Here is a 14,943-nt window from a genome sequence, read left to right as displayed (position 1 = left end):
CAAACAGACAAATAATATACAAACTAAATGCATAGAAAAATTAACCATAAAAGCGAAAAGATACAACTTCAACTTTTGATTTCTACATTGTCGAAATTATAAACCAATAAATAAATGTGCACGGATATAAAAATTCATGTACGACTATAAAATTTTTTTGCTGCGATACTACTTTGTTTAAAAATGGCGGTATACGAAGTGTTTGCCCACCCAGAACTCCGACGTTATAAGACCCATATATGCACAAAGGCTTCGCTATTGACATTTTGTATTTTATTCCTCGTTTTCATTCCGCCACTTTTCGTTGTTTATAGAAGTTATGGTGAGTGATTTTTACAACAACATAGCAAATGAATTGTTTTGATTTGATTGAATTGGACATGCATGAACATGATGTTCTTAACATTAATATCACTCACAACCGTGATTTTACATTAAAGTGTTTCGAATTTGATAGAATATACAATTAATATAAAAAATAAGAAAAGTATCTGAGTTTATAGATTAATTTACATTCAGATTCCTGTCAGATATGGTATTCACAACTATAACTTGCATCTATACTTAGACTACTGGCGTGCGACCAGTTCTCGCCGAGTACCATAAAATTATAGACGAAAAATGATGTCACAATGTACTGGCGAGAAATGGTACTCGGCGAGAACTGGTCGCACGCCAGTAGAGTTTCAGAAAAACAAATGTTTCTACAGTCATTTAAAGTAATGTCACATAGTATAATGTACTAGTCTGGAGTATGTTCTATGAGTGTCAGATCCGTTCAGAATAAATTCATGCAATTAATTTTAGGTTTTCAGTACCCGTTAGTATAGACGTCCCTGCTATAAGTGATGTTGTGTTGTACATGTGTGCATACAGGCATAATGTAATTTATTTATGTTTTAAAATATTATTTAAAAAGTGTATATATATATATATATATATATATATATATATATATATATATATATATATATATATATATATATATATATATATATATATATATATATATATATATATATATATATATATATATATATATATAATAAAAGAAAAAAAGCAACACTAACTGCAGTTAGTGTTGCTTTTTTTCTTTTATTATATTTTTACCGGACACTGAGAAAATACTTTTGTGATTTGGATATATATATATATATATATATATAAAAAATATATTCAAGAGTTAACATGTATTTCCAAATTTTATTTCCTTTTCTATTATTCTATACACATTCTAACTTTCATATAAATCATTTTGTTTTAATTCAGAAAAACTTGAATTCACTTTCACTCTCCAACTGATTCACTTTCACAATCACTCCCATTTAAGTTTTCACTCTCAGTGTCTGGTTAGCCTGTCTCGCTTTCTGTCACCCTGCTTTAGATTCAAGATTCAAGTTTATTCATACAGTTTTCCTGATGAATTGTAATAATTTTCTTTTTTGATTGGACATATTGTATTTAGTAGTAAACAATCCATATACACATATTTTAGGGTTCTGGAAGAAAGAAGAATTCTATAGAGAAGTTCCAACTGTCCATTTTAAGAAACAGTTTCTTGTGGTTCTTGAACTAGAGCAGGAAGGGAGTTTTATCACCTACAGTACATATCAAAGATACAACCAGCTTCAGCAGCAAAATATCAGAATACCACTCATTCAGGTATTGAATTTGATTATTGAATTTGATTGATTAATTCATATACCGGTATGTCAATAATTTTACAAAATCCAGAAACCAAAAATTTGATTTCTTTTAGATTGATCTTTATTCATTCTTTGTTGTTAGCTCACCTGAGCTGAAAGCTCAAGTGAGCTATTCTGATCACTTTTTGTCCGTCGTCCGTCCGTCCGTCCGTCTGTCTGTCCGTCTGTAAACTTTTTACATTTTGAACTTCTTCTCTAAAACCGCTTATCCAATTTCAACCAAATTTGGCACAAAGCATCCTTATGGGAGGGCGAATATAAATTGCAGAAATAAAAGTCCGATCTGTATTCAAAGCTGAGAAAACCTTGAAACTGTAGAAAAAGGGGGGTGCATTTTAAAAAATCTTCTTCTCAAGAACTACTGATTCCAATTCAACGTAGTTTAGCATAAATTATCCTTATGGGAAGGAAAATATAAATTGCAAAAATTAAGGTCTAATTCTGTTTCAAATCTGAGTTATTACGAAAATAATAATAAAGGAAAGGCGTGTTTCAATCAGTTTAATAGCTTCGGATTCGGCATCCGGTAAAATGGGTAGACAAGACTTGGCCTGGGCAAAACAAAAGATTGGCAGTTATTAATCTGCCAATCTCATTAAAATTTCAGGATATATGATGGACCAGTATATTTGTATTTGCTGTAAATATTGCTGCAAAATAATGCGTATTTGGAATTGACGATTGCCGATCTGCCCCGGCTTTTATTTTGCCACGGCCCGGGTTTGCGTACCCATTTTACCAAGTCTCGTATTCCATACATCTAAAACGAGGTTCTTTGTTTAAAGCAGCCATGACATTATACGAAAAAGGGTCGATCTGACTATGATGAATTTGCTTGTTGTGCAACAGTTCGCGAATGATGGGAAATTTTTGAAACATGCAAAATATATTTGTGCCGATTTTGTGTAGTAAATTGAGGCTAAATATTTCAACGCGTTGAAAGTTTTCACACATGACGTTGGTGTTAGCTTGTTCTGATTTTCGTTTCGTTTTCATTATTTATGCTTTGTAACCTGGGAACTATCGTCTGTATTTCGTGATTTTTACGTATCAAATCAAACAGAGACAAAATCTGATGTATCAAAAAAGTACTGAAATACAATTCATTCTATCGGTAATTCGGCATTATATTTTGCGTAATGGTAGATTAATGCAATAGGTTTTGTTGAGATGCTCGGCTTTTTCTCGAGTTTATTCAGTTTAAATAGAGTTTGATATCGCTGTCGGAAATATGTAGGTATATACATGTACATGTATATAAATGATTCATTTCGAAAAAATAAATTGTGTTCTTTATTTGTTATAGTGCATGTTTCTTGTGTTTTAATTCATTATTGTGTACAATTTCTATTTACTAACCATATTTGAGTGTTAAGCTTCGAATTATAAGCAAGATACAGAGATTTGCTCACAATTCTATGTTTGTACACAGATCTTAAAAACTAAAGATTAAAAAAGTAAAAAAAAATGTCAATATTTATTAAGAACATTTTCAAAGTCTCTTCTTCCAGAAACTTATTGTATTGTAAACTTAACCTTTTTAGCTCACCTGAGCCAGTCTTCTTCTCAAAAACTATTAGGCCAGGAAAGCTCAAATTTGAGTGGAAGCATCCTCAGAAAGTGTAGATTCAAGTTTGTTCAAATCATGGTCACCTGGGGTAGGGTGGGGCCACAAAAGGGGGATCATGTTTTACATAAGAATATATAGAGAAAATCTTTAAAAATCTTCTTCTCAAAAACTATTAGGCCAGGAAAGCTCAAATTAAAATGGAAGCATCCTCAGGTAGTGTAGATTCAAGTTTGTCAAATCATAGTTCCCATGGGTAGGGTGGGGCCACAATTGGGGGATCAAGTTTTACATAGGAATATATTGAGAAAATCTTTAAAAATCTTCTTCTCAAAAACTATTAGGCCAGAAAAGCTCAAATTTTAGTGGAAGCATCCTCAGAAAGTATAGATTCAAGGTTGTTCAAATCATGGTCCCCGGGGATAGGGTGGGGCCACAATTGGGGGATCAAGTTTTATATAGGAATATATAGAGGAAATCTTTTAAAAATCTTCTTCTCAAAAATATTTGGCCAAGAAATCTCAAATTGGCATGTAACCATCCTTAGGAAGTGTAGATTCAAGTTTGTTCAAATCATGGTCCCTGGGGGTAGGGCGGGTCACAATGGGGGATGAATTTTTATAGATAGAGAAAATCTTTAAAAGTCTTCTCCTCAAAACTATTAGGCATGGAAAGGCCATATTTGAGTGGAAGCATCCCCAGATCATATAGATTCAAGTTTGTTTAAATAATAGTCCAGGGGTAGGGTGAGGCCACAATGGGGGATGAATTTTTACTTAGGAATATATAGAGAAAATCTTTAAAATCTTCTTTTTAAAGAATTTTTGGCCAGAAAGGGTTTTAACATGTGTAGAGGCATCCTTGGGTAGTGTAAATTCAAGTTTGCAAAATCACAGTCATTAGTGGTAGGGCGGGACCGTGATGGCGGTTTGAATTTTTACATAGGAATATAAAGAGAAAATCTTTAAAACTATTCTGGGAAAGTGTTCAGTTCAAAACTCAGTACTTAGTGTGAAAGCAAAGGTTATGCAGATTTAAGTCTGATGAAACCATGATTCCCTAGAGAAAATGGGGCCATGAAATGGGGGGGGGGGGTATATAGGAATAGAGAAAAATCTTCTTACAGGTACAACAACAAAAGGGGCTTGGTATTTACCAAAAAATACGAGGTTGATAAAAATTGGCAGATTTTCAATTTTTTTTAGCAAGATCTACTGTACTCAGTTGTCAATATATTTTGATACTGTAATGCTAATTTGATCAGAATTAAGGCAATTGTTGCTCAGGTGAGCGATGTGGCCCCTGGGCCTCTTGTTTTTTTTTTTGCAATTTTTTTGCTCTGGCTGTCACATATTTCTGAAATAGTTGATATCAATTCAATGTCTTATGATATTTTTCTCTCTTCATTATGAGCTATTTTATTTAAATAGTCAAGAGAACCAGATGAGAATGGTGATGGGAAAGCTGATGGACTAGAATTCAAACTTGAGATGCCTCTTTTAGGATCTGAAAAAGTTGTTGGAGCAAAGCTTCTCCTCTTTTTTGACTACACTTTGCATGTACGTACACTTTACAGTGGACATAGCAGTTTAAGATTATAGACAATAAAAATTCAACAGGATTAATTTAATCCAGTGGGCTGCTTTGAAATCGAATAATAAATATGCAAGATAAATATTTCTTAATAAAGGAAAAGGCATTTACTGTAACGAATAAGTTATATAAACATTCTTTCTTTGATAATTAAGAAAGTTGGTATCAAAATCTCAATTTTCAGACCATCTAATGAAATAGATTGAATTTTCAGCTTTCACCTTTCACATGTTCTAGCAAAGAAAATTTCAGTGAGGCCTGACTATTCATTTTTTTTTTTTTTTTTTTTTTTTTTTTAGAGATTTTCATCTTTTGGGATGGAATCCATGGCATACATCAATTATGAGTCCCCAAAACCTGGAGCCAGACTGGATGTTTATGGTGAACTGAATATGAGACAGAAACAACCCATAGGACACAGAGGCCAGGATTTAAGATACAGCGTAAGTTAAATAAATTCTTTGCTCTGAAATTATGGTTTATTATAGATAATTATAAAACAACCAAGTAAACCACCACACACTCTCCTCCTGCGAAAAAAATAAGGAAACAAATACTGGTAACTAATGAAAATGCACAATTCATGTTGATTTTTTTTTGTTCTGATGTTTAAGATAAAGGAGATTTGATATATATACCTGTAAATTAATTTTCCTGTATAGTATGTTTACAAAGCAGAAGAGCAGCAACAACAACAAAGAAAAGATAATTGATAAATCACTGGAATCTATTATTTTGCCCTTATAGATATATGTATGACTAGATACCAAATTTTTGTTCCAAGGAGAGATCTGGTAGATTTTTTTTAAAAGAAGGGGTGATGTTACTCCACACATGAGTGTTCTTAATTCCACAAAATAACAGTGTTGCATACGCATTTGCCTTCAATGAACTTTTGATGAATCTTCAAAATTAAGGAAATTGTGACAAGGATTTTGATAAGAGAGTATCGTTTTTCTTTTAAAAAATGCTCAAGTTTTAAAATTCTGTTACTTTCTTTTATTTGAATTTGAATATGCTTATGGAAATTATAGTTCATATTTTTTAATTCTTTGCTTAAAGATTTAATTCAGCCATTTTCCTTAAAAGTGCATATATGATGTATTTGTATGTATATCAATTTTAATAAGGCCTGAGGTTTAATAACAGAGTATTTCAATTACATTTCTGTGAAATACTAGAGTGTAGAATGATTATTACCGGTACAAGTATTTGTAGATGAGATCGGAAGATATAAAAAGAATATTTATCTTGCAGGGTTCAATCATTGATTCTACAAGTGTGTATGCAGAAGACTATGATCTAGCAAACATCTTTAAAACTTACACAGAAAGAAATGGTAAGAATATATTTTTTGCCTCATATCATCAACACATATGAGAATGTTTGGTTCCGTATTTGAATTGGAGATCTTTGTATTAGAAAAATTTGACAAAATATGCTAAAAATTGACAACTTGTTTTTAAAGAAACCATTAATCTCACAATCTCTGCAAGTCATCTTCCAGATCAAGAGTTTCTGATCTGCTCCGCTCTACATAAATCCTTGACCAAACAGACATAACATTGTGCCATCTATTGAGAGTACAAATTTTTAAGTTTTGTGAACTCTTGTTCTGACCAATTAGAAACTGCTAATTAAACAGAAAAACTATAGCAATAAGGCTGCTATTATGAATAAGTTGTTTGTAGTAATCAGATTTTGAAAAGATGGTTTCACTCTTGCTAAAATACGATAGCAGTATTAAAGTCAATTACTTACTAGCCTGTTTCAAATACATTTGACAACGGCTCAACATTGATCAATGCACAATTAACAATAATGCTTAAAGCAATGTTTCTTATTGGATCATGCAAACTTTAATGAGACCAACAAGAGAACTGGGTTTTTTACCCTGTCAAACTTTGTCTAAGGTTTATATAGAGTGGTGCGGATAAGAAACTCTTGACTTAGGAAGATGAGTGCAAGTCAATTACCTACCTTTTCTGAGCACTATCATCATTCATTTATTTTGCTTTATTGATAATGTTTTGGTTAATTTCAGTGACGACCCAGTTAAATGCACCCTATTCACTGTGGAGGAGTGGGCGAGGGGCGGGCCAGCCATTTGTCATCAGCAGCAACATCACCTACACAGAACAGATGATTCTGTATCCTTCTCACAATCACTCATGTCATTATAGTATAGATAGCATACACATCTTTATATGTTATATCATTGACAGCATACATGTCTTATACCGGTACTATAGACAGCACACACATTTCATATGCAAGCAGATTTATTCATCAGATGCTTGATAATCAGTTCAACTCTTACCGTGTAGAAAAGGCAATACACTGCACTATTTTGGCTTTGCATTGTAAAATGCCTCTTGCCAAATGTATTGTGGATTCAACTTTGATTACACGGTATTATACTTCATGTATTTGATTGTCTAAGAGCATTATTTTATACTAAAATAAACTTTTTTTGCCTACAAGACAATGACTTGCACCTAAAATGCATCAATCTGCATGACTTTGTGTTTTATTTTGTTTTTTTAGCTCACCTGAGCTGAAAGCGTGTTTATTGAACGAAAATATAATTCTTTTTTCATTTTATGATTCTGTGACCTTAACTGTTGTTAGCTATTACCCAGGATTCTGGTATATGATCAAGTGGGGCTGGGTGCAGTACGTGTCTGTTCTTCTTGTATTCCTTTATGTGTTTGACAGGATCAAGATCTTCATCTTCCAAAACCAGCTTGTGACGACCATAGTGGAAAAGCCATGGAAAAGGGAAAAGATGTCCTGATGTAGACAGGACTAGACCTAGTGATCAATAACTGCAGGATATCAGTAGAGAATGAATAGGGACACTGTTTGATATTATGCTCAGGACTGAAGGCTTAGGAATGGAAGTTTAAGGAAGTGTGGCTAGTGAACTGAATCATGTTTGTTGGTGAAGCTGTCAAAGACTACAGATGATAATTGCTGCTCGGACATTCTCTATCTTACTGATATTAGAAGAATTGCAAATTCTTTATGATCTGTTACTGTGGAGTTTCACTGTAGATAACTATGCAAACTTTTAATTATGAGAGAAAGATACCATATGCATATCAAAGTGTTTTCATGTAAGTACATGTAATGTTATACATCTACATGTAGATAATGTAAACTTGTGCTACATTTGTCTCAGCATCTGTATGGTTGTCGGTATACATGAACATGTAACCATAGAACGTGATTTGAGTGAGTGATATTTTTATTTATTGAATTTTTTATAGTAAGACAGTTGTAAATATTTTAATGGTCATTTTTGTAATAAAATTATCATACAACATGGTTAGTGGTAGTCATGATAGGATGAAGTCAATTTGTGATCTCTTCTGTAATAGAAAAATAGGTGCTGTGATAATTGAAAACGCTTAAAATAACCATGGATGGATTGCAATGATTACTGATTTTATGGCTACTTTAATTGCTTTTGAAGCTGGTGTAGCAAAATGCACACAAGGACGCCATGTTGGTCAGTTGGTAACTGGGTAATATTTTTTAAAGTATTACAACATATGATAAATTACAATGAAAGAAGATGAATAAGATGGTGCAAAAAGTTACAACCCTATTAAATAGCAGATCACCAAATCCTGTACCTTTAGTACCTTAGTTTTAATGAACTGAAATAGATAGCTGCAGGACTGTAGCTCCTGGTCTGAAAAAAATCTGCAGCTATGAAATAGAATGACATTGCAGATGCTATAGTTGCATTATAAAACATTTACAGTATATTTCAAATTTTCAAATACATAACAACGCATGTGGCAAAGCACTTTGAAAAAATTACGCACTTTGAAAAAAATTTTCAAAGTGCGTTAAATTTGGGACCAAATCAACTCACTTTGAAAATTTTTAGCATTTCACCCCTATATCATTGTGAACTGCTAAAAAGTGCAAAGTTCAGGTGAGCTAACTGGGCCCTTGCAGGGGTCAAAGGTGCCCTCTAACGCTTATAATGAATACCTCCTGAGGCCCTCTACCTAATTCTAGTGTTTCCAAGTTATTGTGATCAAACTTAAGTCAGATATAAACCCCTGAAATGAGCCAGAACCCCTGGGAGCCACTTGGTGGTACCCCTACAGCCCAAATTTGAAACCGGGAAATAGTAGCCCTATAGGTCCTCTGCACTGCCCTGGTATTCGTTTGATGCACACTTCAAAGATAAGGTAGATAATGAACCACTTTTCACCCCTATATCATTGTGAACTGCTAAAAACATGGCTGACACAAAATAATCCCAATTCATCTTTGGATTTCTAGCTTTCTGGTTTTCGATTGAGGGTAATTTTTTTATGAGAATAAAATCACAATGTAAGAGGTCTGACCGTCCCATTTTTGTAATAATACGAGGATTTTTATGATTTTTGATGCATGTTATTTTTGGAGTAAAGTAACCAGACTTGGAGATCAATTTTCATGCATAAGAATAGACAAATACCAATATTCAATTGAATTCATTAGACACAAACGCAATAATATTTTTTCCAGGCAAGCTTTACTGCCTCCGGGGTTGTCCATGCTCAAAAAAATTATTAATGCATAAATCTTCTTGATATTAATTAAAATATGCAGATAATAAAGTAAAATATAATTTTCAGTTCGAGTACTCCCAGTACTCTGATGAATTTCCTTATTGGATGCTAGCTTCTACGGGCTTAGTGGCTGCTAGCTTCAGCCTGGTCTTTTTGAGAAGTATAATTTACTCTACAGTATGAAATTAACGAAGTTTTACCGACGTTAGGGAAAAATTGTGATATATGCATGCTTCAAGTCTTTGTTTTGCTTTTTGTAATGCAAGATCCTTGAATTTTTCTTAAAATTTATAATCTACGTTTTGACCGACAAATTAAAAACACGTATGTTGAGACTATTGTCACATGTGTTCTCCAACCTATTTCCAGAGAATATTCAAAACTCATTGTCCACTTAGTTGTATCAAATTGTGTATGATTACATGCAATTGATAATAATATTTATAATAAATATTACCAAAAATCTACATTGAAATTTAAAGTAGCATATTTTATTTAAATAAGTTAAATATTATAAGTATAGGGCTTGCTTTTGTATGGTTACACAAACATATACATCATGTTTATATGGCAGATCAGTATCCATATCAACTTTGTGTTCGAACACGTTTTAACCGTGGATACTAATGTATTTTCGACTTTCAAAAAAATCTGCTTAGAAATCATGAAGCTGAAAAACATTGAATTTAGTAAAAAAAAGTATGGCAAAATCAAATACTCATGCCCAGGAGAGACTTTGACATAGTCCCAATATCGATATATCACAAACTTGTTCAGACTTCAAGTTCTTTGAGGGAAGAAAAGAACGTAAAGTAAATACATCTAGATCAAATTCTTAGTGTGCAAACATTTCTGAAAAATACTAATTACAATAAGTCAAATTTTAAAAGAGTTTGAATAAAAAGGTGGTTATTTCATTGGAATAATATTATGTATATTTTTTTTATATTGTACATGTGTAGTGTTGACGCAGCATGCTCTCTACACTAACATCTTGTCTAAACAGTAAATAGATTAAAGGATACATGGTGAACAATGTAATGAGGAAACAATTCGGGATTTTGGAATTTTGTAAATTTTGGGTATATCGTGGGTGGTAATAAAAGTTTCAATGTTACAATACCTTCCTTGGCATTCAAGATTTAATCACATTTATTCAAGCAAGAAAAGAAAAGGAAAAAAAACGTTATTCAATCACGACATAACAATATCACTACATTTTTAGCTCACCTGAGCTGAAAGCTCATGTGGGCTTTTCTGATCAAAATTTGTCCGTTGTCTGTCGTCGGCGTTGGCGTTGTCGTTGTCGGCGGCGTTGTCGTTGTAAACTTTTCACATTTTCTTCTTCTTCTCCAGAGCCACTGGGCAGATTTCAACCAAATTTATATAGGGGGTGGTGGTGGTGGTGTAAATATTGGGGGGGGGGGGGGGGGGGTGGTCCCGTCCTCAAGAACCCGTGGGCTGTGTAGCGCGGATTCAGCACGTCTAATTTTAATTAAATTGGATACTTAACGGTGGCATATTTTAACGATCCACAAAATTTCATTAAAGTTTATATAATTTTCTTTTAAAAACATGTTATTCATCATGCATAGAAATCAAATGACTTCCATACATTCTAAAAAGGTCATTGTGATTGTTGGTACAATGACCCATTTTTAGGCGGAAGCGCCTATTGCAATTGCTTTCATGACCTTCTACGTCATAGGTCAAATTCCTGCCCTTTTTCATGGTAAACTATCGGATGTTATTTAAACTAAGGGCACACAACTCTATACCCCCCCCCCCACTGTTCCACCCCCGTTTAAACATCGTTTCTGATAATAGAACTGAGGTATGTCTCTAAATTTTTACTTCATCGCTTTTAATTATCCATTGAAAATGCCTATAGCAAAGATAGCAAGTGGCAGATTTACGTTTTTGATAGTACAGGAACGAACGATAACTCTTGCGATGGTATGCGACATAAACAAGGGATAAGCACGGAGTCTGATGCCTGTAGATGAAATTCCGAGGGAAAAATAGTTCAATTTGAAATTGCGTGTTTATGAGTACAGAAGGAAAAATTGATAGGGAAACAGGTAATGAATGCCTTTTATATAAAAAAAAAAAAACAAGGGTGTGTATAAATCTATTTAAAAAGATTATTAGAATGATACAATGCTTATAAATTATTTGTAAACATACCAACGTTTCGCGTAGTAATCTCAGACAATACTGCATAACGTTATGCAGTGTAAAAATTTTTGTCAACAAACGCACGTTGAGAACAACCAGTGACTGTCCATCTTCGACATACGTAAGGTAAGTTAGGTAATTAATGTATTATTTCTCATTGTATAAACGTTTGCCTCATCATTTTAGATTTTCATGTTACAATAATCTTGATCGAGGAGCTGGTACGTTCTTAATCCCCGCTTGTATATTGTGACGTGCGGAGGAGACATGTCACAATATAAAAGCGGGGGTTAGAATCAAAGAAATCTCTGATAAGTACATAAATTTTATGAAAGAATTTATATTGTTTGTGTTAGGCATTCATCGATAATTCTGAAACGTCGGTCTTTTGTTATGAATACTGTACAAGGCGAGGCCTACAGGATATCTTTAAAGATTAAAATTTAGCACAATGGAATCGAATATAAAGGAAGATAACATTTCCTTTTTTTAAACCTTTAATATTTTGTGACATCTTTGCAGATCTATATGTTCATATGGTGATTTTATAATATGTTACGAACTGCGCTGTATGATATAGGGTTCATTCATTTTGCTTATAAAAAAATACCATATTCAGCTTGGTTTAAAAATGACTCATGAATAATGCAAATGAATTTTCTCTAAAAATATCTCAAATATAGCTTTTAAGTATCATACAAGATACAATTCATGGTTGATATAATGAATATTTCAGATAGGCTATTGCAAAGATATTCAATTGAACATTTAAAAAAAAATTAATATGATTTATCCTTTAACCTACTGTATTTACTTGTATCTCATAATTACCTTATCATTACTCTATAATGAGAGTGACTAAAATTTCCTATGGAAATTTCTCTACATCATAATTTATATGATAATTTTGATGACTGCATCTTTTGTTTTTAAATTTTAAAATTTCCAATTCATGAGAACTTGGGCTATATACCATTATATCTTTGATCCACCATGTTCATGATTAATTGCAATTCCAAAAAGACTCAATTATATACCTGACAATGATTATAGATAATAACCTTACATATATCTATTTGTTCTATATGTATATGTTCTTTCAGATGAATGTCAAGAAACTGATTAACATTAACTGACAAGAGGAGACAATGAGAGCCCAACATCATTCTTCATCTCTGGTGAAGGGGAGAGTTGGTAAATTTGGGTGCACGGCTAAATTCAAGCAAAATAAAGAAAAAGATGGATGCTATAAAAATGCGGTGTTGGCTTCCCAGTTCAGCACTTTTAAAGAGGGACAAACATTGCACGTTTGCAACTTCTAAATGGAAGCAGGGCATCTGAAATATGCTGGAATCCTCATCTTAATGGCCTTAACACCATTTTCAAGGTTAGTAAATACAACTAAATTTAAATACGATATTCCCCGTGGTTTTCTTGTTTAAGTATGAACTAATTATACCCATGCTCGGAAGGAGAGGGGGTATATTATTTTACCCTTGTATGTCTGTTTGTCTATATCACAAATTTTGTCAAAGATATCTCAGCAACAATCGCAGATGCTTGAAATTTTAACTCAGTCTTTGTTAAGGCATGCCATTCGGTAGGATTAATTTTTCAAAATATTTGATGTCAACTTCCCATTACATGTAATGTTAACTATGCTTTTTTGTATACACATCAGAGCAGGGGTATCACTAGTGAGCATTGACTCACAGATATCTTGTTGTCATATCTTTAATAATATAGTAAATATTCTTGTACTAAATGCAATTTAAAACTGAAGAATTTTGGAGAAAAAACATTAAACTTTCATTTACAGTTCAATCACTTTATTTTCCATTACTTGTACATGTATGTAATATACCAAAATAACCTTACAATTATTGATAATTCATATTGTGTGATCTTTTTATATATCTCATCCTTTATTTGCAAAATACATGTCTACTTTTGAAAATAAATTATTTAAGGTAAAACACATATAAATTCAAAATATTTTATAGATTAATTTTTTTTAAAATCCATATTTTCTTTATTGGAGGTCAAGTATATTGTAATGAAATATTGCTTGATAACATATCCATTATTCATTTTTCATCAACACATTTTAGAATATCCTGCTGAAAAAGACAGTTTTCATTGGTATAATGGATGCAAGACAACACTAGTGAATTGAAATTGTTGTTCCACAAATGGCACACCCCAGGATTACACGCTTTCCAAAAACACCATTACAGCATGCAGCCATAAAGGGATTCTTTGAAAGTCTATGTTCTGTAATGGTGGAAGTTCTCTTGAAGATTCCATTAGTATTAAAATAAAAACTTAAAAGTTAAAAGTTCAAATGTCTTCAATACTAGAGACCTGTGATTTGACAGTACAACATGGAGCAATTGTAAAGGACACATAATTTGTACATTATTGAATATCAATATATAGTTATCCATAAATTACTGGGCTTTTACATTGTATTTTAATTCTCAACATTTGCATATATGTTTAATCTTTGTAAAATATGTTTGGTATACAGTACAGTAAGTAAATACATTCTTTTTAAGTTTTAAACATTTGTCAACAAAATATATGAACTGCAATCTGTGGATCAATTAGAGGTCTGCAATTCTCCACAAATAAAATGACTTTGAAATCACCCTGTTACTGTTAAACTTGAGAATATATTAAGAAAACATCTAAAAATCTTTGTTAAATACCTTTTTTTTTACAACACATTGTCCAGATATTTTGTGTATTATTCTATGAAGCTGATTTCTCAATGGCTATTGCTTCTCAGGTAAGCAAAGTGACACACATACTACTTCTGTAAAATACTGTAATCAAATGATGTACAAATATAACTTCTGCATTTTTGTGAAACATTATTGTTAAGAATAAAATACTACAGTTTCAGAAGTTCAGTTTACTAAATTCTAATACTATAATATTCTTTCATCATTTTGATGTCAAAGTGAACATTTTTAATAAATCGGCATAAGAAATGAAAATGTATATCTGTAATTTCAGCTTGCATATAAGTATCAACTGTTATACAAATGTACTTCACCAAATAAATGTTTTGATGTTTAAATTGCTCTTCTCATCGAATCTTTATTTAAGGCATGATCCAGACTAATCTGGTGCAGTAACAGAGTATTTCCACATTTACTACATGTATATACCTTAATTGACATATTAGAATAGTGTTTTATGTTCTCAAACTAATTCTTAAAAAGAAAAAAGTTATAATAACACTATGACATTGACAACCTGCAATCATGCTTCCGCCTATCAGTACTTTCAGTACTTTGATTTAATTCTGGCGATC

At 32.4% G+C, this 14,943-nt stretch overlaps 2 protein-coding genes and 1 long non-coding RNA gene across 3 annotated transcripts in view; 2 read left to right on the top strand and 1 right to left on the bottom strand.

The window, feature by feature from the left end:
• LOC128187771 (pleckstrin homology domain-containing family B member 2-like) overlaps positions 1-14,943 on the bottom strand; it is a 167,261-nt gene that overhangs the window by 48,380 nt on the left and 103,938 nt on the right. The gene's annotated exons all lie outside the window — the stretch shown is intronic.
• On the top strand, positions 164-8,196 carry LOC128187774 (transmembrane protein 231-like). Its single transcript, XM_052858347.1, has 7 exons — positions 164-322; positions 1,496-1,662; positions 4,704-4,832; positions 5,166-5,309; positions 6,124-6,205; positions 6,911-7,016; positions 7,498-8,196. Exons 1-7 carry the CDS (start codon positions 184-186, stop codon positions 7,661-7,663), a joined length of 933 nt encoding a protein of 310 aa, XP_052714307.1. The 5' UTR covers positions 164-183; the 3' UTR covers positions 7,664-8,196.
• Positions 11,587-14,893, top strand: LOC128187779 (uncharacterized). The gene is made up of 3 exons (XR_008244085.1): positions 11,587-11,747; positions 12,725-13,008; positions 13,733-14,893. It is a non-coding gene; the product is annotated as an uncharacterized LOC128187779 (long non-coding RNA).

Source organism: Crassostrea angulata, chromosome 6 (assembly GCF_025612915.1).
Source record: "Crassostrea angulata isolate pt1a10 chromosome 6, ASM2561291v2, whole genome shotgun sequence".
Classification (NCBI taxonomy): Eukaryota; Metazoa; Mollusca; class Bivalvia; order Ostreida; family Ostreidae; genus Magallana; species Magallana angulata.
Note: the sequence above shows the minus strand (reverse complement) of the source record. Positions and strands in the feature narration are given on the sequence as shown.

Excerpts from the sequence above, each read along its gene's own strand:
- LOC128187774 (XM_052858347.1), top strand. The coding sequence starts at position 184 with ATGGCGGTATACGAAGTGTTTGCCCACCCAGAACTCCGACGTTATAAG. Across the intron at positions 4,833-5,165 it reads TTTTTGACTACACTTTGCAT|AGATTTTCATCTTTTGGGAT; the intron begins GTACGTACACTT and ends TTTTTTTTTTAG. Across the intron at positions 7,017-7,497 it reads TACACAGAACAGATGATTCT|CTATTACCCAGGATTCTGGT; the intron begins GTATCCTTCTCA and ends AACTGTTGTTAG.